This window comes from Anas platyrhynchos, chromosome 2, assembly GCF_047663525.1.
Source record: "Anas platyrhynchos isolate ZD024472 breed Pekin duck chromosome 2, IASCAAS_PekinDuck_T2T, whole genome shotgun sequence".
Taxonomy (NCBI): domain Eukaryota; kingdom Metazoa; phylum Chordata; class Aves; order Anseriformes; family Anatidae; genus Anas; species Anas platyrhynchos.
The window spans coordinates 50,114,912-50,140,635 of record NC_092588.1 but is presented as its reverse complement, the minus strand read 5'-3'; the positions used below and the strand labels follow the sequence as shown (position 1 = coordinate 50,140,635).

At 44.2% G+C, this 25,724-nt stretch overlaps 1 protein-coding gene across 1 annotated transcript in view; it reads right to left on the bottom strand.

Annotated features, from left to right (window-relative positions):
• APCDD1 (APC down-regulated 1) overlaps positions 1 to 16,382 on the bottom strand; it is a 28,881-nt gene extending 12,499 nt beyond the window's left edge. The window contains exons 1-3 of the mRNA XM_027452059.3: positions 16,100 to 16,382; positions 7,333 to 7,516; positions 5,472 to 6,003 (exon numbers count right to left, since the gene is read on the bottom strand). Of these exons, the coding sequence (XP_027307860.1) occupies positions 5,472 to 6,003; positions 7,333 to 7,516; positions 16,100 to 16,148 (765 nt within the window). The 5' untranslated portion in view covers positions 16,149 to 16,382. The remainder of the gene's footprint in view (positions 1 to 5,471; positions 6,004 to 7,332; positions 7,517 to 16,099) is intronic.
• Between the last annotated feature and the right edge of the window lie 9,342 nt (positions 16,383 to 25,724).

The following is a 25,724-nucleotide window of genomic DNA, read 5'->3' as shown; positions in this document are numbered from 1 at the left end:
TTGATGGTCCATCTTCAGGAGCAGAATATTAAAAAATTAAGCTGCCTTATGTGTCTATCATGCCTTTAAAAAGCAACCTATGTAAGCCTACTTATACTCCTACTATGCTACTGCATAGCAATATTGACAATGAGTCCTCCATTCCCGCTTACAAAAGATGAAGTAATTGTGGTTAGATGCCAACAAGAAGGAAGGTGTCAGTAGTTTAGATATATTTGCTGCATTGATCTGAAGACCCTTCTTTTATTTTGCTAAACTAAATAGTTAACTCTGATCTGGGGTACTGTATTTGTGTTGGAGCAGACTTTTACTGTAATTGCAGAAGAAATGGTGATCAGTGAAGATGAATATGGTTTTAAAACCAACACAGCTTTTAAAGATTTGGCTAGGAGCTGTTTGCTTCTCTTATCTTTGAAGTGCATCATACACATTGTTGTTGTTCATAAACCTGGAATTAACCTGTTTGAACAATCTTGTCAATGTTCTTTCTTTGCTGCCCTCATAATTTCCCTAATCAAGAGTCTTTTGCCAGTAATAATGAACAAAAGAAACCCTTCATGTGTTGGCTTAATCTGGAAGTCTAGTAGCACTGCTCTGGCAAACAGAGGAGTTTTGTCCTCCAAAATTATGCTTTTTGATTGAGATAATATTTTGCGTATTTCTCTGAGGCACTTCACATGTTTAAGATCTATTTATTAACTTCTGCTTGCATTTCCTTGTGAGCACCTCCAGTACTCAGTATTTCCCCTACAGATGAAGTAACTGAGTTTCAAAGAGATGAACACCCACATTTTCAAAAGCTTAGAAAACCTTGTGCACTTTGTTCTTTTACCTCCTAGCTAAACCAAAACCCAAGCACCAGCCTCCATAAGTGGAATCAGCTCCAGCTGCAAACACCGAGTGGTGCTGAAAGTCAGCTTCCAACGGTGAATAAACTTGTCGGAGAGGATTGACAATTTGGGATTGCTTTTCCGTGGGAAAATTTTAATGAAAATGTGTGGCCAGCAAACGTTTGAACATGGCAAAGACAAAAGGAAAGTTATTCTAGCATGTTTTAGGATTCTTGTGATGTTCCAGACCACTCCAGCCTTATTCCTAATAAAAGATCTAACTTGAATGACCTGTCATCACAGCTGTGGACTGATCTTTCCTGTTACTCAGTCAGATGATAAAATAGCACAAGGAGTTCTTTGTTTACAAAATGGTATTTCTGAGGCAATTAGATGTGAAACCAGTGTCCTAGTATTGCTGTTGTAAACATTTCCTGTGTTTTTAGACATAGCAGATGTCTCGGAAAACATCTTCTGTCCTTATGCACAGCGAACGAATACTGCATTCAAGCCTTCCTTCATGCTGCAAGTTCCCCTATAGATTTGCAAATCAGGTGTGATTTTATGACTGGTCAGCCAGGCTCCTTGGTATTGTCCTAATCAGTATTTTTTGTACAATACAGATGATGCCGTCCAAGCAATTCCACCATCCTGCCCTTTCCATCAGCATGCTCTTTCCCGCTGGGTAAAGAAGGTGAACATGCACTAGCTTGAATCCCTTTCTAAACTCTCTACATCAAGACACATCAAAGACACATTCAACCCACATCATCAGCAAGTCCTAATTCATACCTTGAGCAAAGCTAGAGGACTGCTAAGATAAATCTATACAGTGACCTATTAAACAGCTGCACTTAAGAACTTCCATGTATTTTACAAGAGGAATTTGTTTAAGGTATGCTCTTATCTACGAACATTTGTAAAGCTTTAAGAGATGACATATTAGATATTTTTAAAAGCTCCCTGGTTTTATATGAACACTTGAGATATGGTAATCTGTGAAATTATTCAGATTTGTAGCTCGGTATAAAGCTGTCTGGTTTTTGGACAGCCCTTTTGATTTACCATCCTGTGGTGAAATCACTGCAGGAGTTTGGAGAAGGTCCAATTCTATTTGTTTAAAGTCCTGATCATGTGGCTTTGGCATTCCTAGCATATCCAGCAATCATTTGCTTTTAATTACCATTCATTTCAACCACATAAGTAATGAACGTGGCTACCACATCCAACTTACAGGCTGTGTAAACTCTTGAGCTGGGTGGAACTTTCTTCTATATACAGGCTTAACTATAAATTTAACTCAAAATCTGAATCCTCTTAACTTATTTTAGGCAGGCCTTTATAAGTATAAAATAAAAATAAATAAAAAGGAAATGAAAAAAGCCTTAAATGAAAGATTCCACACAATACACCTGATTCACTTCAGAAGCAATTTCCTGGCCTCCCCAACCTCTTGGTATGACTGTAGAAACCTTAAAAAAACAAGTTGATTTAACGTTTCTATTTATTCATGGTGTCCAATTTCCAGAGGAGTCTGTGACTTGTAGTTTTAAACTCAATTTAGCATTTAAACTCATTTTCAGCTGGGTCCCAGTGGAGCAACAATTAGAGAAGGAAAGGAGTTCAAAGAAGAAGGGTTATAACCTTTCAGTGGTATGTTTGCCTGAGCTTGAAAAAAATGCATCTCTGTTACTATTCTTCCTCCATTCAGCAAACACCAAGTCAAACAGCCAGGTTGAGAACCTGTTAGCAGACAGAACTTCATGGCTAAGAACAAATCAAAACCCACAAAGTCTTTCAAGGGAGCTAACACTAAGGTTCATTTTTCAGGGGTACTATTAATTGTGCCATGCTGAAAACCTCTATCAGCAAGCCCAGCTTCTCTCAAGATAAAATAAATCTCACATCAAATCTGAACAAGATAAATCCACCAAAAATACGAAGAGAACCTAGGCTGCCACACACTTAAAATTTGAGTTCTACCTTCCCATCTTCTGCAGTTGAGGGCTCCAGCTGAGAATGGTGTCCCTGTAAACCAGACACTGTATGTACACATGCATACATTGTAGGAGCCAAAAAGGCTGTGCAGGCAAACATTTGAGGAGAAACAGAGGTAAAGTAACTTGCCAGAACTCGTAACTGGACAAAATGGGTGTCGAGCACTGGTCTGAAAGTTACGACCTGGCAGCTCCATTTGTGAGGCTACAGGGGTTTCATCACGGAGAGCTGGAATTTGTCTGTATTTTGGTGTACTCAGAGTTAACTTGTGCTTTCTATAGTAACAGCACTTTCTGTAGCCAATAGTACTCGTGTGAATGGCATTCCAGTGACAGAAATTCAGCCTCGAGATTCAGCCTCTGCCAAGATCTGGCTACCAAAAGTATTATTTGGAAGCACTGTACTTCATGAATACCAATGAATAACTTATTGGCTTGTCTGCCTTCCTACTCCTCCAGTTCTTGTAAACATACAGTATGAGATCCACATTGTAGATTTTCACTCATTTCAGAGCATGCATAGCTCAGGACAGGACCTGCCCACCATGCCACGTGGGACTGTGGGCTAAATGCATACAGAGTGGCTCAGACAGGCGCCCTCCATGGTGCCACAGCTGGGTGATACATCAGAATACAAGCTACATCATATTATGCCTAAGATAATGGGTTTTGTAATTGTAAGCAAGAGTTTCACTGCTCTCAGATAATTGTAAGTTTTGTTTTTTGTTTTTTAACCTGGCTTGAGAAAGAAACCTCTTTATGCAAGATTTAATCCTTTTAATTTGAGCATTACATTTCAGAGGCATTATATTTTAGAGGCAAAAAAGTGATGCTATAGTAGTACAAGAGACAGGCAGGAAAATTGTGACTAGTGTGTCCTAAAATTACATCGGACTTGGGCAAAAGTCTTATTTTCATAAAGCTGGTCAACAGCACACCTGATCATTCTGACTGTAATGAAATTACTACCAGGTGGAAATGCATTTGGCATTAAATACATCAGGCATTTACTATGTCATCTATCAGCTCATAATAAGATAACTAGACTTGACCAAATAGACCTGAAAATATAATCAGCTGGGATGGATTAAATCAGTAGTTTTGTCTCTGTACATGTGGTCTCTGTATGGGTGGTCAGAAAAAGATCTCCCATATTTGCTGAACTAATATAACATATTAGTTCACACAGCTGGTGTCAGATGATTTGACCCTACAGATTTCTTTCAAGGAAGAGATTTAGGAAAGAACCTTCACTCCCAAATGAGCAAAGAGGAAGTAGATGCACTTGTTTGAATTAATTAAATAAAATTTAAACTGCCAAATCCAACATTTTTGATGAGGAATATGCTGTGGTTCATCTACTGCTGCTGAAACCCTCCATTTTGGGAAGATGTATGTTCATAAAGAAGAAGCACACTTGTCCCTTGAAAAGAGCATAAGAATAACGGAAATGACAGCAGCGTTTGTATAGAGGCATAGATATGCAGATATCCATAGATATGCATAGATATGCACACTGCAGATTACAATTATCACCAGACCAGGATATTAAAACGTTTCAAGTAAAGTCCTGAACTACTGAAGTTCAGAGGAGGAAGACACAACACAGGGCAGACAGAGCAGTTTTGAATGAAAGGGAAAGCCAAGGTTTTCTCATCTAAACTTCACTTCCCCTGTTATGCTTCCTGCTACTGCTGATAAGCTGTAGCTGATGTTTGAATCAGTTGCAGTGAGATGATAAAACATTGTGATAACCCATTAGCTGGAAGTGATCCTGCAGCAGTACCTAGCTGGAACATACTGATAGCAACTGCAGCCTGCAATGTGGTTCCAATTGCTGCATTCCTTTGAAACATCACCTGTAAAGATGTACAGACAGACCTCCTGCTATTGGCCATCAATGTCTACTCTTCCTGCTTGATTTTTATTTAACTTACTATGGGTTGATCAGTTCTCAGTGAAGCTAAGGCACTCTGAGGCCCCTTTGAAAACTGAACTATCAATGAAATTAGAGACCCATTCAAAATGCACCTGTTTTTCATTTCATTAACATGTGTGCGTGCTTCTGGATTCATGACCTGCAAAATCTGTCAGTTTTTTTTTCCCTTCACGCTGTCCCTTTCATGTCTCTACCTTCCAATTTCCTCTTTTTCTCTCCAGGTTATGGATCACCTAACTTCCAGATATTGATACAATTTGACTTCCTCTCTCCCTGACGCTCCTGCAACTAAACAAGCATCCACTGATGCCTCTTTCTCTTGCCTTTTTTCAGTGCTGTATCAAACTTTCTTTCTTCTCTGCTGCTAGCCCACAACAATAGTCCCAGCCAACAACTCTCACCTCTGCATACATGTCTTTGATTCCTTCTCCAGACTCAGAGTGGCCTTTGTTGAACTTAGCTCATCAGACTACTTTTCACACATTTGATGCAGTCTCATGAAGCACAGAAGAGTTTCTATTCACATGATATATGTTCTGTGATCTTTTTATAATTGACTACATCACCTGTAAGGCCACCATCCATCTCTTGTTTTAGAACCACATCTGCATTTTAGATTACACTAGTACGCTGATTCAGAAGAGCTGAATAATGCAGGCTTTGTCACTGGTATCTTAAAAAGATGGCATTTATACACACACGTACCTTGGCATTTTGAAGAGGAGGTTGGTAACTAGAGGGTCGGTAGTACCTCCTCTGGGTAGCATCGGTATGAATGTCTCCGAGAAATAGCTCCTCCACAAGGTGATCTAAGTTGTGATGCAGATATTGCTTCTCCACACGGATCAGCTGGAGTTCATGCATGGCAAAATTCAGAGCTTTGGTGCATTCACAACCGTTCTCTTCTCTCAGCAAATCATAGCTCACATCCTGCTCCCAGGGACTATCTTCTGGTATAAATCCAGGACACGTGTGGTTCACCAACTCACTTAATTTTTTGGCTATTGCTTCATTGTGGCATATGATCTGTATGTTGCGTAGCTGATAGTCAGCCTCAGTACCCCCCCGGATGATCCAGGATGCTTGGCGAAGTCGAATTTTGCCACGTATAACTAACGTGTAGATAGGGTTTGTGCAGCGATTGCCACCATAATAGAACTGATAGGCTTTAAATGTGTTATTGTGGTAGAATCTGTATGATCTTGTGATGAACTCGGGGCCTGCTCTAACTTCGCAGCTGTGGGAAGATAGAGAGTGATGGAAAGAAAACTTTAACAAGGCTGCACATCATGTACACTTCACGTAACAAGAGTGAGCAACACTGCATGGGTCTACAGAGATATCTGGGTGCTCATGTAACTCTGGCATGAATGGGAGGGAAATCGGAACCAGGTATATACACCTGCCAATTTGCCAACCATTCCCTCTACTATTATGCTATTATCAATATACTTCTTCATGGAGATTGTATCTACCTAAGGGCTCTGTAGGTTTAAATACTTTGAGTCATATTTTGCTTTACTTTTTTTGCCTAAGTACTGCCGCGTGACTCAATTCTCTGAAAAAAGTAGCAGCATATTAAACATCTATTCTTCTCTTGCATGGTAGATTTAGCAAAAGGGCTGATAACATCAGAAACCAAAATGCCAAATATCCACAGAACAGTGCAAAGAACAGGTTTCTACAGCTGCTGTACAGGCTTCTCAGTGGTGCACCGCCAGCTCTGGTCTGCAAAGGACCTGCAGGATCTTGTCCTCAGCTTTTGCACTCAAAGTTTCAACTGGGGTGGCAGTTAATGCAAAACTTCTACTTGGCTTCAATATGGACCATGTAGTATTGAGGTTGCTTAATGGAGTGTTTTTACTTTATTTTTTTCCTGAAGGTGTAAATAGAAGCTAAATTCCACTTCCTCTAGAAAATCCTTTTATACCTTCAGACTTGTCCCCCTTCTTTGTCATCCAAACTGTTTAACATAAATACACTTCTTCCTGTTAAAAATCCCCAGACTTTCCTACTATAAGTCACTTCAAATAAGTGGGTGAATATTGCCTGCTGAGACATGGAAAGAAAAATAGCGCTCTGAATTAAAAGTCATTATGTATAGAGAAGAACAGAAGTGGTGAAATACAGTTTCTTAATTTCTTTGCTAATAAAACTTGTGCTAGACAAATGCTCTGAAAACAAGGATCTATTTGATGGATCTAATGCATGTAGTCAAAGATAGTATAATGCTATGTTTGAATAAGTATCCATTTTGGCAACTCAACGGTCTCTTTCTTATTTGAAAAGAGATTTAAAGATACTTCACAGCATGCTGTTTAAAATCCAGACCACAAATTGATTCATCAAGACAGCTTTATAGCATGCTATTCCTATGTACATAACGCAGCTCCTTCTCCTTTTATGCATAAACATATATAAAGCATCTGGAATTTGGAGCATCACCATATTAAAGGAAGTATTTCCCCTGCTGGTTGAAGTGGGAATATTCATACTTCCTCTCTGCTTCAACCCCCTTTTCTCTTCCACGTACATCACTCAAGAATCTTGTTTGATCTTTCCTTACCCAGTGGATACCCAATGTCCCTCAATATTGGGAGGCATTTGTACGGTGATCCGGGCTCCATTGTGCAGGTGTTTCAGCATGTGGTGACACTGTGACTCCTTGAAAGCCCTCCATGCACTCTTCTCCAAGGACCGAGGGTGGGACCTGCTGTCCGGATGAAGAAGAGCAGAACCTTCTCCCAGCCCTGCAATAGAAAAATAAAAATCATCAAGAGACCCTGGTGAGATCTCTTCCAACATCATAAAGGAGGTTGTGAACATCTTGCATTGAAAGACACTTCTTCACACCGTTATGTGCCTAGGAAAGCACTGTTTACATTCCTTGTCTCATCTGGAAAATAAATAAATATGGAACACTCTTCCTTCATATCAGTCCATGAAAAATCAACTAAGTAGTCTAGCTTTATGAAACATACTGGAGAAAAGGGCTTGAGCCAAAGTATTGCATTTCTAGACACAGAGATGTGACCGAACCTGACTTTTACAGACACCTCTTTAGCCTCTGGTCAGGACAATCAAAAACCTGGGCCCTGTAGCTTTCAGAAGGTCGCAGCCAGATCCGGACGTCAACTTTGCGGTTTCAGCCCACCTCTAATTTGAATGCTTCTATAATAAACTTGCAAATAAAGACTGCTCTTTAAAGCCAAGGGAAAACAGATACTAAAAGCAAAGCCTCTGCACACAGGAAGCCTCTGTGATGACTGAGGTGGTCAATTAAAGGCAGATCCTGCTATTTTTATTTGAAAAGGGAAAAGGAATTTCAAAAGCTAATTTTATCTCCAGCACACAGTAATTTTGGTTTCTAGTAATGTATACATACAAAACCCACCAACGATCTTTCTACACAATATTAATTGGACAAAATGAATATGTAGCTTCAGAAGGAATGTGCCTTTACTCTTTTAGGCATCGAGTGCTCTTAGATATGTTGGAAAACACGGATCAAAAGAAAAACACACATCTAGAGGTTAAGAGGTGAAAAACATGAACCTTACATAACAGGCTGGAAAACGTATTACTTTGCCAAAAGGAATTTAAGAACCGCTGGGCTAGAAAAAGAGTATGGGGTGGACTGGAGGGGCTGGTTGTGTGCCCTGGAAACCCGGTTTTTCATTTTGGGAGAGGGAAAACTTGGTAACACATGCTCCCAGGGACAGGGGCTAGGATCTAGCAGGAAAATCAGCATTATTCATTTTTAGATAGACACCATTTCAAACCTTTGCCATTTCCTACTGCTAAAAGAAAACTGCGTCAATGACTCATTATGTTCAGTAGGTCCTACATCTGCTGGAAGAAACTTGGCTTAATACCTGGGAAAATGCCATTGCCAAAAATATACATACATGTCAACTGTTTTCAAAGAGCAATTCCTAAGCTAAACAAAGGCAAGAAGTTATCCAGTAGATAAAGAATGACCAGAAACAATACTATAAATACGTGAATGTAAATGGTACTCATCACTGAATGATCTCAAGGTTTAACGAGAGAAATGAGTATAGCCTCACAAAATCTACTAGAAAAACTGGTAGCTTTGTTGCAGGTTACAAACAGTTCTTCCATCCAAATGAGAATTTATGGCCTTACTTTCTAAAGGGTAATAAACATGAGAGATGCTTTGATATTTGAGCATGCCGTCGGAGATGCCCTTAAAGGAGCCTGACTTTCAGAGGGTCAATACCTCTCCCTAGCTGAAAGTCAGTCTTCTCAGGTGTTTCTGCATTGCTGACCAGTCTCACTTAGGTGAGCACTGAACAACCGTCGTTCTGCAGCCAGAAACAGCAGTGCCATTTCAGAGGTGGTATGGCCACGCCAGGGCGATGCTCTGCTGGAGCTAATGATCATTTGAGAGGCAGGATTTGCTAGACCGGTTCGGTCCTTCATGCACATCGCCTCCTGGCCTTAAGCCAGCATCTCTGCACAGCTCTCTGCTGTGCCTGGTCCGCAGCCCAGCTCACCTGGAACAGTGCTCGGCTCCCTCAAAAGCTCGGGCTTATCGGGTTTATCTGAAACCTCGTGGCTATGGGGTTGATGTCACAGGCCCTTACGCTGCCAGAAGAGCAAGTTCAGCCAGGTCCGTGTGAACTTACGAGTAGACTTATTTTTTGTTGTTATGAATCACAGCTAGTGACAGAGACCTGCCCTTCCAATACCCTTCTCCATCTCTACATCTCCACACACTCAAAAAGCCCACGTTACTTCAGCACGTCACTCTGAAATGAAGTGGAAGCTCCTCTTCATGGGTGCTGAGCCTCTTTTGGGTCAGCAGGGACGCTTCCTGCAAGGTACCCGCTCGATGCTGGAGCCATCAGTACTAACTTTTTCAACAGAAACACAGCTGTCAGGATGTCTCCTGCAAAGAAATAATCTCACCCTGAAAAAACCTTTGAAGATTTACATTTCAGACTTGATTTGTTAAGCACTTGAAATCTGCCATCAAGAGGAGGTTTTGAAATGGTTCAAGTAACTATTTCCAAGGCATATTTGTTATGCAATTTGCTTTTGGGCAGTCGTTTTTCCTAATTCATGTCATATGACTCATGAATACAGATGCACTCGAAAATGAACGATTTATCCTTTTTAACATAATTGAACATTTAATTTCTCCAAGCAAAAATCCTTTTATAGGAGGATACCATCTTTTATGTGTGCATATCAAAGGAGAAAATGCAGTAACTATGTTATACATTGCCAATTATTCCCTGGAGGAAATAATGAAAAGAAGGGGTTTTTGAAAAGGAGACAAACTTTATGTGACATTATACAGCATCTTTTTGATATTGCTTAAAAGCCAGTTGGGTCCCAACTCTCCCTGGATGTACAAGTGGATGTAGTTCTGTCTTGCAACTTGCAAGCAACAAACTGTACCCAGCAGATGGAAGGAAGATTTGCATCATCAGCCACCGAGATTTGTACCTGAAGAGAGAGTATTTGCACAGGACTCCATCCGTCAAACTGTGACAAATGAGGACAGGAACAAATTTAGGTGATCAAGACAGGCACAAGGACACAAGGAACACTGCAGAGACTGAGGAAGAGATGTAGAAGATGCGTGCTAGGCAGCATCACATAGATTGGACATGACTATCAGGACGGGAATTATGGTGTATGATTAAAAGGCAGTGGTGGGACCCTTACCTTGCTCACTACACTTCGCAATGTTTGTATTGCAAGAGCAAGGAAATACTTAATTTAGCACAGTCTCCACCCTCACTGAATAATCATTTCAACATTTTTGTATGTACCTACATATGCCTGCATACATGGCTGTCATACAGAAGTGCCATAACTTCCCTTGAATCACCTGAAGATCCCCTGAAAAGACTGGTGATGTGCTTCCTACATGGGGCATTAAGCTGAACACCATCTCCCTGTGCTTTTCCACAGAGCAGGTAATCTGAAGCAGCACGGTGTCCCCTGCCCCCCTTTGGCTGTGCACAGCGAAGTGTTCTGCAAAACCAGGCTCTCAGGGGGCTGATGGCACTCATTTTAAAAGGTCCATTTGGCGATGTTAAGTGGGATGCTGCTGGAAGGCTCAAGGTTAAAACGTGCTTTCACAGAACTGGCAAAAGAATTTCATGGCTCTTAAAAGCCCACATCGGAGCCTAGACACAGTTGCAACATACTTGGAGCCACTGCTTTCATTCAAAGGGATCCAGCTCTGCTATTCTCTACTGCACAGACAGATGGTAGGCACCAGCACCTCCAGGACAAGCCATGTATTTCAGACTCAAGGTCTGACTTACTTTATTTATCTATTTTTTGTGTTTGCGATATGAAGGAATCTTGCACGTTTGATAAAAAAAAAATATCCATCATGTTATCATTCAAAAGCTTGACAACCTTCAAACAAAAAACATTCTTTGCATAAGGCTAATAGCAGTACTTCTGTGAAGCCTCTGGTTAACACCAACTTAACTACACTATGACCATAGGCCATAAGATTTTATCTCCCTCCCCATGATGGCTGTTTAGTCAAAGGAGCGAGCCCAAAAGGAAAAGGAAAATTCCAGAACTTGTTGAAAATACCAGCCAGAAAAACAAAACGAAGAAAAACAAACACATTTTTGATGCATCGATATCTGTCTTCATTTCATAATCAAGCCCAAGTAGTGTAGATCACCATACAGCTTTAGCATCAAAGTTTTCATGGAAGACAGCACAGGAGGTGCTACAGCTCCATATTCTAGCTGGGAATCCCCTTCCAGGGCCTCACAAATCACACGTTAGAGGGCAGACCCAACATCCATCTGAATGGGAGAGCAGAGCTGTGCTCAGCTGCCAGGCCAGTAAGGCACAGCTGGCAGCACGCACTGTACCAGGTGCTGATAAGGAAGAGGGTTCAGGCTCCGGGGTTCACCCATAAACCTCTATCTGATGTGGGAACAACCACTCTAGATAAAAATAATTGCAAGGGAAGATAGGTTACTTTCAAGTTCTTCAAAGATTTCTGCACATAGCTGCGAGTGAAATATGAATCTTAAAAGGGCAATCTGCTGGCAGCCCGTTACCCAAATGTGTTTCAAAAGTAGCTCTGTAAGAGCTCCCCGCCAACATTTCTGAAAATAAACTGTGAGCTGCTACACTAAATGGCTCGGTTTTCTGAAAAATAGTATGCAAATAACAAACAATTGCAGCACAGATAACGATAAGTACTGTTGTGCTCGAACACAAATTCTCATCTTTTAATTCATACCTAAACACCCCTGCCAGATTCTCTTCTCAGCTATTCCTGGTTGCAAAAGTATAACTCGAATAATCTTCAATGTTAAACTGGTTAGATTTAATCAGTTTAATTAACAAACACCTCTACCAGAATCTAAACCGTGGCTTCAAATGTGGTCAAATGTAGAGCTGCAAAATGCAGGCTCAAAGCTCCTAGGCTTTTGGCAGGTTCACCCTTGGCTGAACAGGAGAATAAAAGTTACCAGAAAGTAGGACTCAAAACTGGATTAAGCTTGGGATTGCTTAATAGGAACCGCTCTTTCTTCCATTTACAGCAACGTAGATCCAGAAGAATACCATTTTGTTATAAACTAAAACAATCTCGAGTGGCAGTCCAAGTTCGCAATACGTGATGGCTTCACCTCCGACGGAGACATCTGAACATTCGCGCCGCGTTTCTGCAGCAAGCCCTGCTCAAGTTCGAACTTGCTCGAAACTTAAAAAACTTTACCACAGACAAAGAATAATTGGCCGGCTTAGGTTTATAGCTCTCCTTATCTGGGCAGTTGCCCTGCACAATTAAATAAATACACATTTGGATTACGCTCTTTCTTGATGTGGGAGCGTGCTAGATAACGCCCATGACAGGCCTTCAGCTGCAGTGCAAACTTGTGTAATTGCAGGGGAGAATACAATGTCCCGTTACCAAGCCGCTGTCTGTGTTTACCAGTGTTTTCCCTGCGCTCGAAACTTCAAACACTCCTCGCAGGATCGGGACCTAAATTAGCTACCACGAACAAAGGGGCCGGGAAAGGAAACCTGAATTTCATAGTCGTAAAAGCAGACGGGACAATGATTTCCTTTTGCAGGTATCTGCTGCTGTTCTTGTGCGTGCAGAGTTTTCGGGCATGGCTTCAAAAGAGACTTGTAGCCTCACGGAGGGAAGTAAGCATCGCACAGTGTGGAAGATCCCAAAGACAGATAAAGTATCTTTAGATGGGAGAGCAAAAAGGAAACTCCTCCAAGGCTGGCTGGCCCAGGCTTAGACCCTCCATCATCTTACAGCCCTGTCCTTGCTCCATGGCCCTGTTTGGGAGAGACCAGAGGACCAAGTGCCAAGCAATTGCAGAGCTGAGAAACTCTGCTAGGTTTAGGTTTGGCCATTATCTCGGATCACTGCTTCCTTCTGCAGCCACCAAGGGTTAAAGCCCACCTCCACGCGGGGCCGCGGGAGCGCGGCGGGTGCAGCTCTGGGCCGTAAGTGCAATTCAATATCGACAGTAGTTTGGTCTTGCCCCCTTTGAAGCCGACATCTGGTCTCCATCACAGACATCTGCAGCGCTCTGCCGCGCGGGCTGCACACCCCGGCTCCATCCTCCGTACAAAGCGCGGGTGTTTGTTCAGGTGGGACTCCCTTCAATGCCGATGGGACTTTTGTCCGAGTACAGACAGCGCTAAACAAGCTTATTATGGGCAATCCCACCCTCCACCAGCCCTACCTAAAGCACTGCATAGATTATAAGACACTACTGTTGCTTCGAAGAGCTGAGCCTATTTGCCTTCAGCGTGCTGTATGCGACTCTGGGGCTCCACCACCTACCAGCCTGGATCCTCCAGACACGCTACAGAATGCCAAAATCACCCCTTCTGCTCACGACCACCACTCCGTACCACTGTAAGCCCACAGCCAAGCCACGGAGATGGGTGAAATTGAATTTACAGTGATGAAACTGTGAATAAAACTCCGCCTGTTTTCCAGCTCTCCCTGCTAACTCTAGAAGGCTTACTGCAAGCGGCGTGTCTTTCCCTTTTTTCCTCTTTGTTGTCTTCCAGATTCCCATCTGAAGTATGTTACTGAGGGAACGGATCTTGTACGCCTTTAGCATGGGGCGCAGTTCTTGTCCATTTTACAGATGTGGGTATTTACATCCTTATATATTTACTTATTGTTTTCCTGAACGGGTTCTGAAATTAAGCACTTTGCAACTAATTTAAGCAATATTGCCAGAGAACTTTTAGAAGCATAAACAGTTTTGCTCTGAAACGCCCAGCAGTCCTGTCTTCATCATCTTTATTAGGACTATTTCCATGACGTTATCAACAAATTGTTTTAGTTAGGGTTTCTAATTCAGTGGTAATATAATCAGAAATACACTAAAGTTTCTTCTTAGCATTTGTATTTGTAAAGTTTACATTTACAAAAGAAATTAGCCAAATTTGTTTTGAACCCACTTGGAGGTGGCTCTTATTAATCAGGTTTTTTGGAGCTGAACGATCTTAGCATCTGACATCTGAAACTTCTGTGGCTTTTTGTCTAAGCAAAGAAAACAGTGATAATGGACAACTTCCAGCTGCAAACCTCTTTTGACATTGTACAGGTTTTATTTTGACTAAGGAATACAAGTTTTTCCAAACTGTAATTCAGCAACGTTAAATTAGGCAATTCTTAACATAATGAAGGCATAAGCTTTAGTCTTACTGGACATTTTAACTTGCATTATAAAGCTTTAAACCCTAAATACACACACACCCTCTCACTCACTTTTAACCCTTAATTTGCTGTGTACAATAGAAGAGTTTAAGACAACATCACGTGATGTGAAGAGGCTTAGCACTACGATCCCCTGGGATTGCTGGTTATTCTTATGTATTACCAGTTCGGGCTAGCCGCTGTCTGAAGGATGCTCCTGTTGACTCTGTGGCACACAGAGAAAAGCTCTAGACCAAGTTAAAGCTAACAGGGTAAACACATATTGACTGGCAGCACTTCAAATGCATAATGTGAGTTTTCGAGCTTTTAAGAGGGCAGCAGTTTCCCCATGCTGGAAGCTCAGATCCAGGCTGTGCACTGCCACATTACTGAGGTGTGTATGTTTACACACCGAGCTGCTTCGTTCTACAAGAATGTAGGTATACGTTATTAGGTGAAATATAACTGCAGATGGAAAAAACGGACAATTTTCCTACTTCATCCTCTTTTGGCAGCTGCTGTTTTGATCTGATCATCGGCCCTGATTTGTTTCCCGCTCCAGCCAGGGTTCAGCACTGCTCTGTAATTCCAAGCAGATGAGCCAGGGAGTCCAACCCTGTAATTACACCTCCTCTCCTTACCCTCTAACTTCAAACCTCCCATTTCCACTTTTACGTCTCAGTTCACAGAGTTTTAAGGAACACCTTTGGTGTCCCAGCAGGTCTGGCTTAACTAAACACGTTTATGCACTCTCTGGATTTCATAGCTGAGCTGTGGGAAGGGTATAAAACCCCCTCCTGGGGAACGAGGTCTCTTGCTCTTTGTCTCTCAAAACAAAATACACAATCAGAAGTCCATGCTCTTTATTATTTATTGAATACCATCTGTGTGCTTAGCACTTGTACAAACACTGAGAGAGACAATCCCTGCTCCACAAAATCAATCCCAGGAATAGCTTTGAAACCCCTACCCCCCCTCACAGACCTCACATTGAATCCATGTAGGTTGCTTGCATCGTAACAGCTAAATTCCTCTTTTTACGAGTAAGCTCGGGGTCCTACGAAATTTAGCAGAAGGCGGCTGGATGCTGCAAAGCACTCCTGAATTAGGAACATGCTTCAAAACGATGCTGTAGCTGAGTAGCTTGAGTCACTCTTTGACAACAAGATCTCTACCCGGACTTTTCAAATCTGGCTGCCAAATGTTGGACATACCTCAGCAGCTAATTAAACAGTTGCAGCTAATTGAAGTTGCTCTTGAAGAACGCCGGGATTCTGGGCAAATGCGTTGTCACCTAAAGTTGTCTTGGGATGAACGTACGAGCTGAACGCAGCACAGTCAAGTCCCATATGCCAAGGGCTAACATTTTGCCTACTGTGCAGCTTCAGAGAAATTTCATCCCGGGGGGAAGCTGAGAGAGTTTCAGAGCAGGACTGCCCGCAGAGACACCCGGGCTCTCTTCCACTCGGGCACGACCCTAGGTAGTGCCAAAACTGCTGCAGCCCGCGGCGCCCCGGCGATGCCCCGCAGCATCCCCGCGGGAGATGCCCGGCAGCAGCCCCGTCCCGCAGCTTTCCGCCGGCTCCCACCCGCACCACACCGACGCCTTTCCCCGAGGGGGATGCCCCGCACTCACCGTGCAGCAGCAGGGCTGGGAGCAGGCACCGCATGAGCCTGCCGTACATCTCCGCTCCGCTCCGGGACCCGCGGCTCAGCACCGCGGCGGGCAGCCCATGGCCGGCGCTAGGGGGCAGGCGGCCGGCGGGACCCTCTCCTCGGGGCTGCCGCCCCCCGCTGCCCGCTGCTCGGGGGCTCCCGCTCCGCTCCGAGCCGCTCCGCTCCGCTCCGCTCCGAGCCGCCCGCAAGTCTCCGCGGAGCGCGGCGGCGGCCCCGCTTCATATTTCCCCTTCCAGCGGGAGGAGGAGGAGGAGGAGGAGGAGGAGGAGGGGGCGGGAGGTGGGGACAGCGCGGCCAGGGAGGGCTGCAGGGGGCGGCCCCGCTCCGCCCGGCACCCCCCGGAGGGGTCCTCCCGTTGAGGGAGGGGGAGGACTGACACCACCCCCCCAGTCCTAAAAACCCCAAATCCTCCGCCGGGAGGGTGCGTGGGTCGGTGCCGGGGGTGCCAAGGTGCCCCCGCGGAGGCTGTGGGCAGGTACGGCACCCCCAGTGCCCCTTGCTGGTGGGCACCCCCGCCGTGAGGGTGCACCTTCGTGTGGCTGCATGGCTCCGTGTTAAAAGCCAAGGGTGGGCGCCTAGGTTGCCTTCTTTGATGCTGCGCTCCTCTGCACGCCTTTCCCCCCCGTCTGTTGTTGATTAGTTTTGATTTTTAGGCTGAGCTTAGGCCCTGGTCGTGCAAGTGCTCAGTGCGTGTGCTTAGGGTTGTACACGCGAATGACTCATGGGACTGGGTTTGAGCACGGGGCTTTCTTTTATAACGTCCTCTGCTCAGGGACGTCAAGCTTGCTGGCTTTTCTTTGGACTTGTGGGCTCAGCCGTAGGGTCCCATGGCAAAGACTGTGTAACAAATTGGAGAAAATCAACAGATCGGACTTTTGAACTCAGTTTAAGCTAAAGTGTTTACACACTGCATGCTTACAAAGAAATACAAACAATAATGGCTCCTTCCAACTCCCTTGAGAAATAAGAATAAATTTAATCTTCCTCATTTGTATAGGGAGGAAACAGAAACAAGTAAGTGGTGAGTCAGAATTCGAGCTCCGGTGCTTTGGATTCTCAGGGTTAAACTTTTTCCTTCAAAGAAGTGTTTTTCAGGACAGAAAGAATGGTTTCCAGAGCACTTGGTGGCGGTCTCTACAAACCAGTAGTGTTTGGATATCCTCTCAGTGACCTGGAGACAGATGCACAAAGAGCTACTTCCTTCAAGAAGCAGGTGCACATGAACAGGAACAACTAACATGGGGTACGGCCATAAAAATGCCCTTACCCAATCTTATTTGCTCAGCTTCAACGCTTTTGTCTAGCTGCCACAGAGATGTTTGTCAGCTGTGCGTGTGGAGGGAGGTGAATCAAAGGGTTATAGTAAACGGGGTTACTTCAGGCTGGCAGACAGTCTCTAGTGGGGTTCCACAGGGCTCCATTTTAGTTCTCTTCAATGTTTTCATAAATGACTTCACTGTAGGACTTCAAGGTATACTGAGTAAGTTTGCAGATGATATTAAATGGGGAGGAGCTGTTGACTCACTCAGGGGCAGAGAGACCTTGCAGAGAGATCTTGACAAATTAGAGGCTGGGCAATCACCAACAATATGAAGTTCAACAAGAGCAAGTGCTGGATTCTGCACCTGGGATGGGGCAACCCTGGAAAGATGTACAAAATGGGGGATGAGGGGCTGGAGAGCAGCCCCATAGAAAGGGATCTGGGGGTTCTGGTTGACAGCAAGCTGAACATGAGCCAGCAGTGTGCCCTGGCAGCCAGGAGGGCTGACCATGTCCTAGGGTGCATCAGGCACAGCATTGCTAGCCGGTCAAGGGAAGGGACTGTCCTGCTCTGCACTGTGCTGGTGCAGCCTCACCTTGAGTGCTGTGTGCAGTTTTGGGTGACACAATGTCAGAAGGACATAAAACAACTACAGAGTGTCCAAAAGAGGGCTATAAAGATGGTGCAGGGTCTGGAGAGGAAGATGTATGAGGAGCAGCTGAGGTCCCTTGGTTTGCTCAGCCCCGAGCAGAGCAGGCTGAGGGGAGGCCTCATGGCGGCCTGCAGCTCCCTCACGAGGGGAGCGGAGGGGCAGGCGCTGAGCTCTGCTCTCTGGGGACAGCGACAGGACCCGAGGGGACAGCATGGAGCTGGGACAGGGGAGGGTCAGGCTGGGGGTTAGGGAAAAGGTCTGCACCCAGAGGGTGGTCAGGCACTGAGACAGGCTCCCCAGGGACATGGTACAGCACTGAGCTTGCTGGAGTTCAAGAAGCATTTGGACAAGGTGCTCAGATGTGGTCTGATTTTTGGGTGGTCCTTTGTGGAGCCAGGAGCTGGACTCGATGATCCTTGTGGGTTCCTTCCAACTCAGGATATTCTGCGATTCAATGATTCAATGCTGTATACCCAGAAAAGCTGTCTGGGAAGACTTGTGTACTCCACTTGGCTGTTTTTAGGAGAGGATCAAGATTAATCTAGGGCAAAAATCTTAATTTCACCACCTGTAACAATCTGACAGGGCATTTTTATGGCCGTACCCCATGTTAGTTGTTCCTGTTCATGTGCACCTGCTTCTTGAAGGAAGTAGCTCTTTGTGCATCTGTCTCCAGGTCACTGAGAGGATATCCAAACACTACTGGTTTGTAGAGACCGCCACCAAGTGCTCTGGAAACCATTCTTTCTGTCCTGAAAAACACTTCTTTGAAGGAAAAAGTTTAACCCTGAGAATCCAAAGCACCGGAGCTCGAATTCTGACTCACCACTTACTTGTTTCTGTTTCCTCCCTATACAAATGAGGAAGATTAAATTTATTCTTATTTCTCAAGGGAGTTGGAAGGAGCCATTATTGTTTGTATTTCTTTGTAAGCATGCAGTGTGTAAACACTTTAGCTTAAACTGAGTTCAAAAGTCCGATCTGTTGATTTTTCTCCAATTTGAGCTGGGACAGGGGAGGGTCAGGCTGGGGGTTAGGGAAAAGGTCTGCACCCAGAGGGTGGTCAGGCACTGAGACAGGCTCCCCAGGGACATGGTACAGCACTGAGCTTGCTGGAGTTCAAGAAGCATTTGGACAAGGTGCTCAGATGTGGTCTGATTTTTGGGTGGTCCTTTGTGGAGCCAGGAGCTGGACTCGATGATCCTTGTGGGTTCCTTCCAACTCAGGATATTCTGCGATTCAATGATTCAATGCTGTATACCCAGAAAAGCTGTCTGGGAAGACTTGTGTACTCCACTTGGCTGTTTTTAGGAGAGGATCAAGATTAATCTAGGGCAAAAATCTTAATTTCACCACCTGTAACAATCTGACAGTAGCAAAGACACTCAAGTAGGTTTTCTTTACCTACAGGCTCTGTAAGGGGAAATAGGCCAAATGAGCAAGGAAATAAACAACCTTCACTTATATACAGTACGGACATCAGAGTTTATGAGTCTTGGGGACCCCTGACCTACTTCAGGTACATTGCCTCCCCTAAGAGATACAAGGATGTGTGAAAAACAAAGCAAGTGAGAAAGTGAGCTGCCCTGAGCAGCACACTGCTGCGAGGGGGTCCTGCCTGGTGGGACGCAGCCAGCTGGAAGAGTCTCTCTTGTTTGGCCAGAGTACAGACACGGTGTGTAGGAAGGCTCTGTTAATGTAAGCCACCCATTACTACTGGTTAGTGAGTGTGTGTCCCTTCAGAGCCTGGTAGATACTCCTGTTGTTGCCCCCTCCACGTGTCCAACCTACAACCTCTCCTGAGGAAGCAGCGAGTCAGAAGGGGATAACAGAAATGCAGACCCAGGGTGTAAGGGGTCACTGGGAACACTAATGAAAGACTAGCAGTTTTGATGTGTAATTGTATGGAAGTAGCAACATCCCAAGGGAGAATTTTTTTTTTTTCTTTGCTGTAGACACCATCTATTCTGCCATCTTTGAATCAAACAACAACATTATCTGCAAAAGGATGAGACTGGGAACTGTCTGCAAAAAGTCAGTTATCCCAAAAGTGCACAGCTCGTCCCCTGGGAAGTGAGCCCCACATCAGCAGCATCGCTAACAGCTTTTCATAAGCAGAAAGGGGAATGACTTTATTGCTTCACCGGCCAACTTTGTAAATTAGGCTCCGCTTGTGATTTACTATCAGCGCAGCTTCAGATGTGGTAATGAAATAAAATGAAATCAATACCCAGCGGACCCAGACACGGTAGAACTTTCCAAAAACAACAGAGACTATACTTTGTCTTTTACTCGCCTTTTTTATTTCGCATTATTTTAAGGACGTGGGATTTTTCAGACTGATGCACGATATTTTTTTGAAAATATGCCCAGTTTCGTCCTACTTGTTTCATTACTGTGCCCCTGTTCTGAATTTACTGTTGCTGTAACGGGAAGCGGTGACAAATAACAGCTCTCCGCACTTTGATCTAAGCAGCATGTCACATCCACGCCCATTAAAAATTATATTAACCAATCCAACCATGACTTTCTGAACTTGGGCTCCTGGGGCAGGGTATGTGCTTAATGTCGATATAAAGTAAAATCATTTACAAAGGCATTTCGTCCATGTTTTCAAAAATATCATGGAGGGGGGGGAAAGTGTTTTAAAAAGGAAGTCAGCAGAATTTTGCATGGAAAGTAGCCGCTCTGAAAAACAACCTAATGGGAAATGTACTTTGTGGCTGGGCCCCTCTGCAAAAGTATTAAAATAGGAAGAAAACTAACTTGTTGGGCTTGTTGCGTGACACTTCAAAGACCTAGGCGTATCAGCACGGCACTCGTCTAGCTAGGGTGCGGGCTTGCTGGCTGGCAGCCAATGCCAGTCTTGTGGTGAAAGACATTTAAAACAGAGACACGATGGGAAAGAACGGAGGCCGCGAGCATATGGGGCACTTTATGCTGTGGAGAAGAATGGGATGGGGTAGTTCCTTTCCCCTCAGTAATGCTTTGGCAGTGCCACAACTGTGATTTGCTAATGGCTAAATTGTGTTTTTTTAAAAACCAGTATGTTCTTTTGAATAAGGCAAAGGAGTAGGATGTAAAGAATTATTGGAAAGGAGTGGAGTGACTAATTCACGAGGAATCAAAAGTCTGTCAGATTTCTATTTGTGAATTGTCCGTGTCAAATTCGTCAAGAATTAAGTGAAGATTTGAAGAGTGGTTTTGCTACATGCCCAGCTGAAGTTAGAACCCACGAGACCAGCTTAGAGCCTGTTTGATGCACAGAAATACGCATTGTATGACTTCTTGCCTGGGGTTTGGCCATTTGAGGGAGAAGTTAAATTGTTTTACAGTGTAAAACAAATGTCAATCAATTTGTTTCTCCATTTACACTGGTCTGAAAAATCTATAGTTTGGGGGGTATTTCAGCTTCTCAATTCCTGCCTCTGTCATTTTTATATTGTTAGAATAAGAGCTGTAACCAGACTTTTTAAAATTATTATTAGTATTATTTTCTCATTCTTTGTTTACAGAAGGAATTGACAGAGACTTTGGCAGTATTTGCAAGATGTTTGGCTCACAGAGTTGTGCAGAGTGTTTCATCTTCCCCCAACGGAGGCTTCGTCTTCGGTGTAGCCACTGAGGACAGTGGAATTTTCACGGTTATTTTAAGGGATGCTGAGTCTGGTTTAGTTGCTTAAACCTGTACCTGTGGTGATGCTCACCTGCAAAGCGTGGTTCTGAGAGTGAGACTGGTCTGTGAGGTGGTGCAGGTTGCCTCTGAGGTCTGTCCTCTGTTGTTCTTCTCTGTTTAGGCAGGCAACTGCTCTAAGAAGTGTATTTTGGAAATGCTTTTATTTTAGTCTTGTAAGACACAATGCACACACTGAAGGCTGAAGGTCTGCTACCTAGGAGCAGGCATGGAAAATATAGACCAAACAGTGAAAAAAAAGGTCTTTTCAAGATAGGCAAGCTTTTTTACTCTCTCTCCTCTCTCTTTTTTTTTTTTTCAGATACATGCAGAGACATGCACACGTGCATATGCACACCACACAGAGCCCATCTGCTACAAGAGGCTTGCTTGAGAGATCACTGTTTGCACAAAAATGTGGTTATCTGAGGCATTTTTTTCAGTTTTCCTAGAGTAGTCTGAGAAGTAGTTGGGAACAAGGGTATAAAAGAACAGGAAGAGCAGACCCTGCAGAGCTCAGGCAATCCCAGACAAAAGAATCAAAGAAAGAAGCAAAGCACCCGAGCAAAGCGAACAGCTTTCCATAAAACATGCTCTTCTCTTCACATCTTCACTTGTTTCTGGCATTTGAAACGTGCTTGTGATTGGATTGCTCAGAGCCAAAGCGCAAGTTCTCCGTTTAGAATTACTTCACTACGAGCACGGGCAATTTTGCGGGGCTCTTCCTGCAACCAGAGCTTTGGGGCCAGCTCCAGCTCCCAGTGAACCCAGTAGGGGTCTTTCCATTGACTGTAATGAGAGCTGGATCAGGCCCTAGAGGAGGCTGCTGGAAGTGCCAGCTGGAACGGCTAATGCTTGTGTGCTGGCGGTGTTAATCTGGAAGCAAGAAAAAGGGGGAGCGAAGATATTTCTTAATCCTGTGTACACGCTAGCAGCCATCCTCACCCTTCCCAGTACCGCTGATTTCATTCAGTTGTGGCATTCAAATGCCATGAAAACCAGCTTGGTAAAAATGCCTTCATACACATTGTTTATGTGCTCCATTGTTTTCACAGCGGCTTTCTGATGTTGTTTCTTAAAGGGAAAAAAAAAAAAAAGCAACAGTCAGACCAACCCATTGAAAATTTGTTACAGTCTGGGCAAAAATGCTCTCCATATATCTTCTTGCTCTGCAGAGTTGTGCAATTGATTGGAGCAGTGACTGTTTCCATTTCTGAAGACAAAAGAAGGCTTCTGGAAAAATTTAAACACAAGTAGAGTGTTGTTCAACACTGCTTATATTTTCTCAGAGTAAAATTAGACTTTGATTTTGATTAATTTCTTAGAGAAAATGGAAGTTCTGGCAATTTTTTATAAACTACTCAAAGAAGCAGATATTATTCTCAAACTGAAAAATGGATTAATGCGGCCTGCCAAGCTTACATGAGACTCTCAAATAACAAGTAGCTCCTATAAAGCACCTGGGAGTTACTTTCTTAGTTTATATTCTTCCTGTAGTCCCTTTGGGACCATTGATTCTTTGGGTTAATTGAAGATCCTTTGGGAAATGTGATTTTTGTCCCTTGCAGAGCACCGCCCGTGGCCATCCTTCCACTTGACAAACCACAGCAGAGAAAATGCAAATGGGAGAGGGAAGGAGTGAGAACCCGAACCTGCTCCAAGCAGCCCCATTACAGAGGGAGCCATTCTTCAGAGAGGAGAAGGCTGTTAGCAGCTGGGCACTAAGGTTTATCCCAGGAGGAGAAGGAAGGTGGGAAACTCTGTCTTTGCTTCCCTGTTGCATGCTCTCCTCCGTGGCGGTGCTGGCTCCATGTGAGTACCATCAGATGGCTGGTTCATCATGCTCTTTCCCACCACAGCTGCTTCTCCTTGTCCCATGGGCCCTGAGTGTTGCCTTGAGGGAGCAAGTGGGAAATTTGCTTTCACAGTTCCATTCAGTGTTGGTGTTTAGTGATAAGTATATTGTAACGTGTTTTAGACACACAAACAGCCAAAGATGAGTCTCAAGTATGACACTGTTTCACACAGCCACTGGGTTTTTCTTGTGGCCCTTTGACCAGGAGGCATTCAGTCTTATTCTCACGCTGAGGCTATTTATTTCTCAGTGTGGTATTACTGCAGCCAGTTTCAAGCTTGATTTTGCATCATGGGTATCACATTCTGCTGCTATCTCAAAGATGTGCAGGTGTTTTTTCTTTACTCATTACAAAGCTGAGTTTTGTTCAGGTTTTAGGTGGAATTTTATCCTTAGGATCCTGGCTCTGAAAACTGTTTGTATGTTGAAGCACAAGTGCACTTTGAAAATGCTTCCCCCAAGGTGGGGCTAAGCAGCATCTTGCAGCAAGGGAATACCACCTCAATGCACTGTCAGACTGTGACTTGATCAAGGTGTCGTCGTGGCCACCGAGGGCTCAGTTGGCTCTGAAAAAAACAACACAGAAGCAAGTTTTCCCAAGTCATTTGAAAATAAGGAGGAGGAAAAAAAAAGTAAGCAACTAGAAGTCTTGGGGAGTTACAATTTCTAGCCTAGGTGGCTGGCATGCCAGGGGCAAGCCTCTGCCCTGGCTGGTTGTGCAACGCTCTTGCAAGCTGTTTGGTTTCCCAGGGCCTCCGTTTCCCCAGCCATGGAAAAAGTGTACAAGTCTGAGGATAACTTCGTAGACTGAAAGCAATGCATATACAGTATGAAGTATTACTTTGAGTGGGAGTTCACGCACAGATAAAAAGGCATTAATATGGCTTTCAGTGAGGTGTATACATTTTCTCAGGGTATTCCCAATCAACTGCAGTAAGTTTTGAATTCCTTCTATCATTTCCATCTACTTACGCATGTAAAAGCTATGTTATATACATACTTGCATGGGTGGCATATGAATATATTTAATACTTACATATGTCTAAAATGTCTATTTTATATATATATATATAAAGTCTTTGAAACATCTGGATAGTGCATTATCCAAGTGCATGCTCTTCAAGTCCGTAAGCAGCCAGCCAGCTTGCTGACTGCCTGAATTAAATGGCAGTCTCCTTTCACAAGCCTGTCTGCAGCTGCAAGGTGTTCTCTGGGCTACTTAAGAGCTGCCAGATTTTGCAGGAAAACTGCTTATCTGCCGAGAAAATATTACCAGCAGCTTCTTGGAGAGCAGTCAGATAAATTACAGTTGTAGGTAATAAAAACAGAAGAGAAGAAGGAAAAGAGAGACACTGACTGATGTCTCTGGCTGATTTCTTTGCTCTTCCGTTTCTGTACTTGGTACCAGAAGTGGGAGTATAAGAGCCGATGACAACAGCTGGGGTGGTGTAAAACATTTGTCTGTTTTCTGGGGCTGAAGCTATTTAGGCTCCAAAAAATAGCTAGTGAGTAACCCTCTGGAGTAACAGAGAGCTGCTGTGCCCACTTTTTCTATATTATAGACAACTGTGCAGAAGAGCTGCACGGTCTCTGTGCCTGGAGGATGCCTTCTACCTCTGTTCCTGCCCTTTTTTTGGTCTGGACAATGTTGCATTTAGCTTGCATTAAAAAGCACATAGAGTTACTTTCTGTTCCTGCCATGGAAGGAATTAATCACAGTGCAGAAGGGATAAAGGACTTGGCATCCTAGAGAAGGATGGGAGTGTGGGGATCCTCGTGGCAGCCTGCGCCCTGAGTCATCAGCATGGAAAGCTGGTGCATCACCCCGTACCCCCCACAGGCAAGAAACAGGCTGTGCTCTGGCTGGCTCTCCCTACCCAACCATGCCACCTGTGTCCTGGCATGTGGAGGATGCATCCCCTGGGGGCTCCAGCAGCATCTTCTCCAGCCCTCCTCCCAGCCCCATCCCCCTTGCACTTGCCTCCCAGCATCAAGGAACACGCAGCTGTGGGGGATTATAGAAAATACCTGGCAAAACAGGCATATTCACACCTCTGTTGCCTTGTGCAATAAGGGGCCGTGCAATGCGTGCGATGCTCAAGGAGGAAAACAGAGCAAAGATGTGGCCCACAGACAAGGTGAG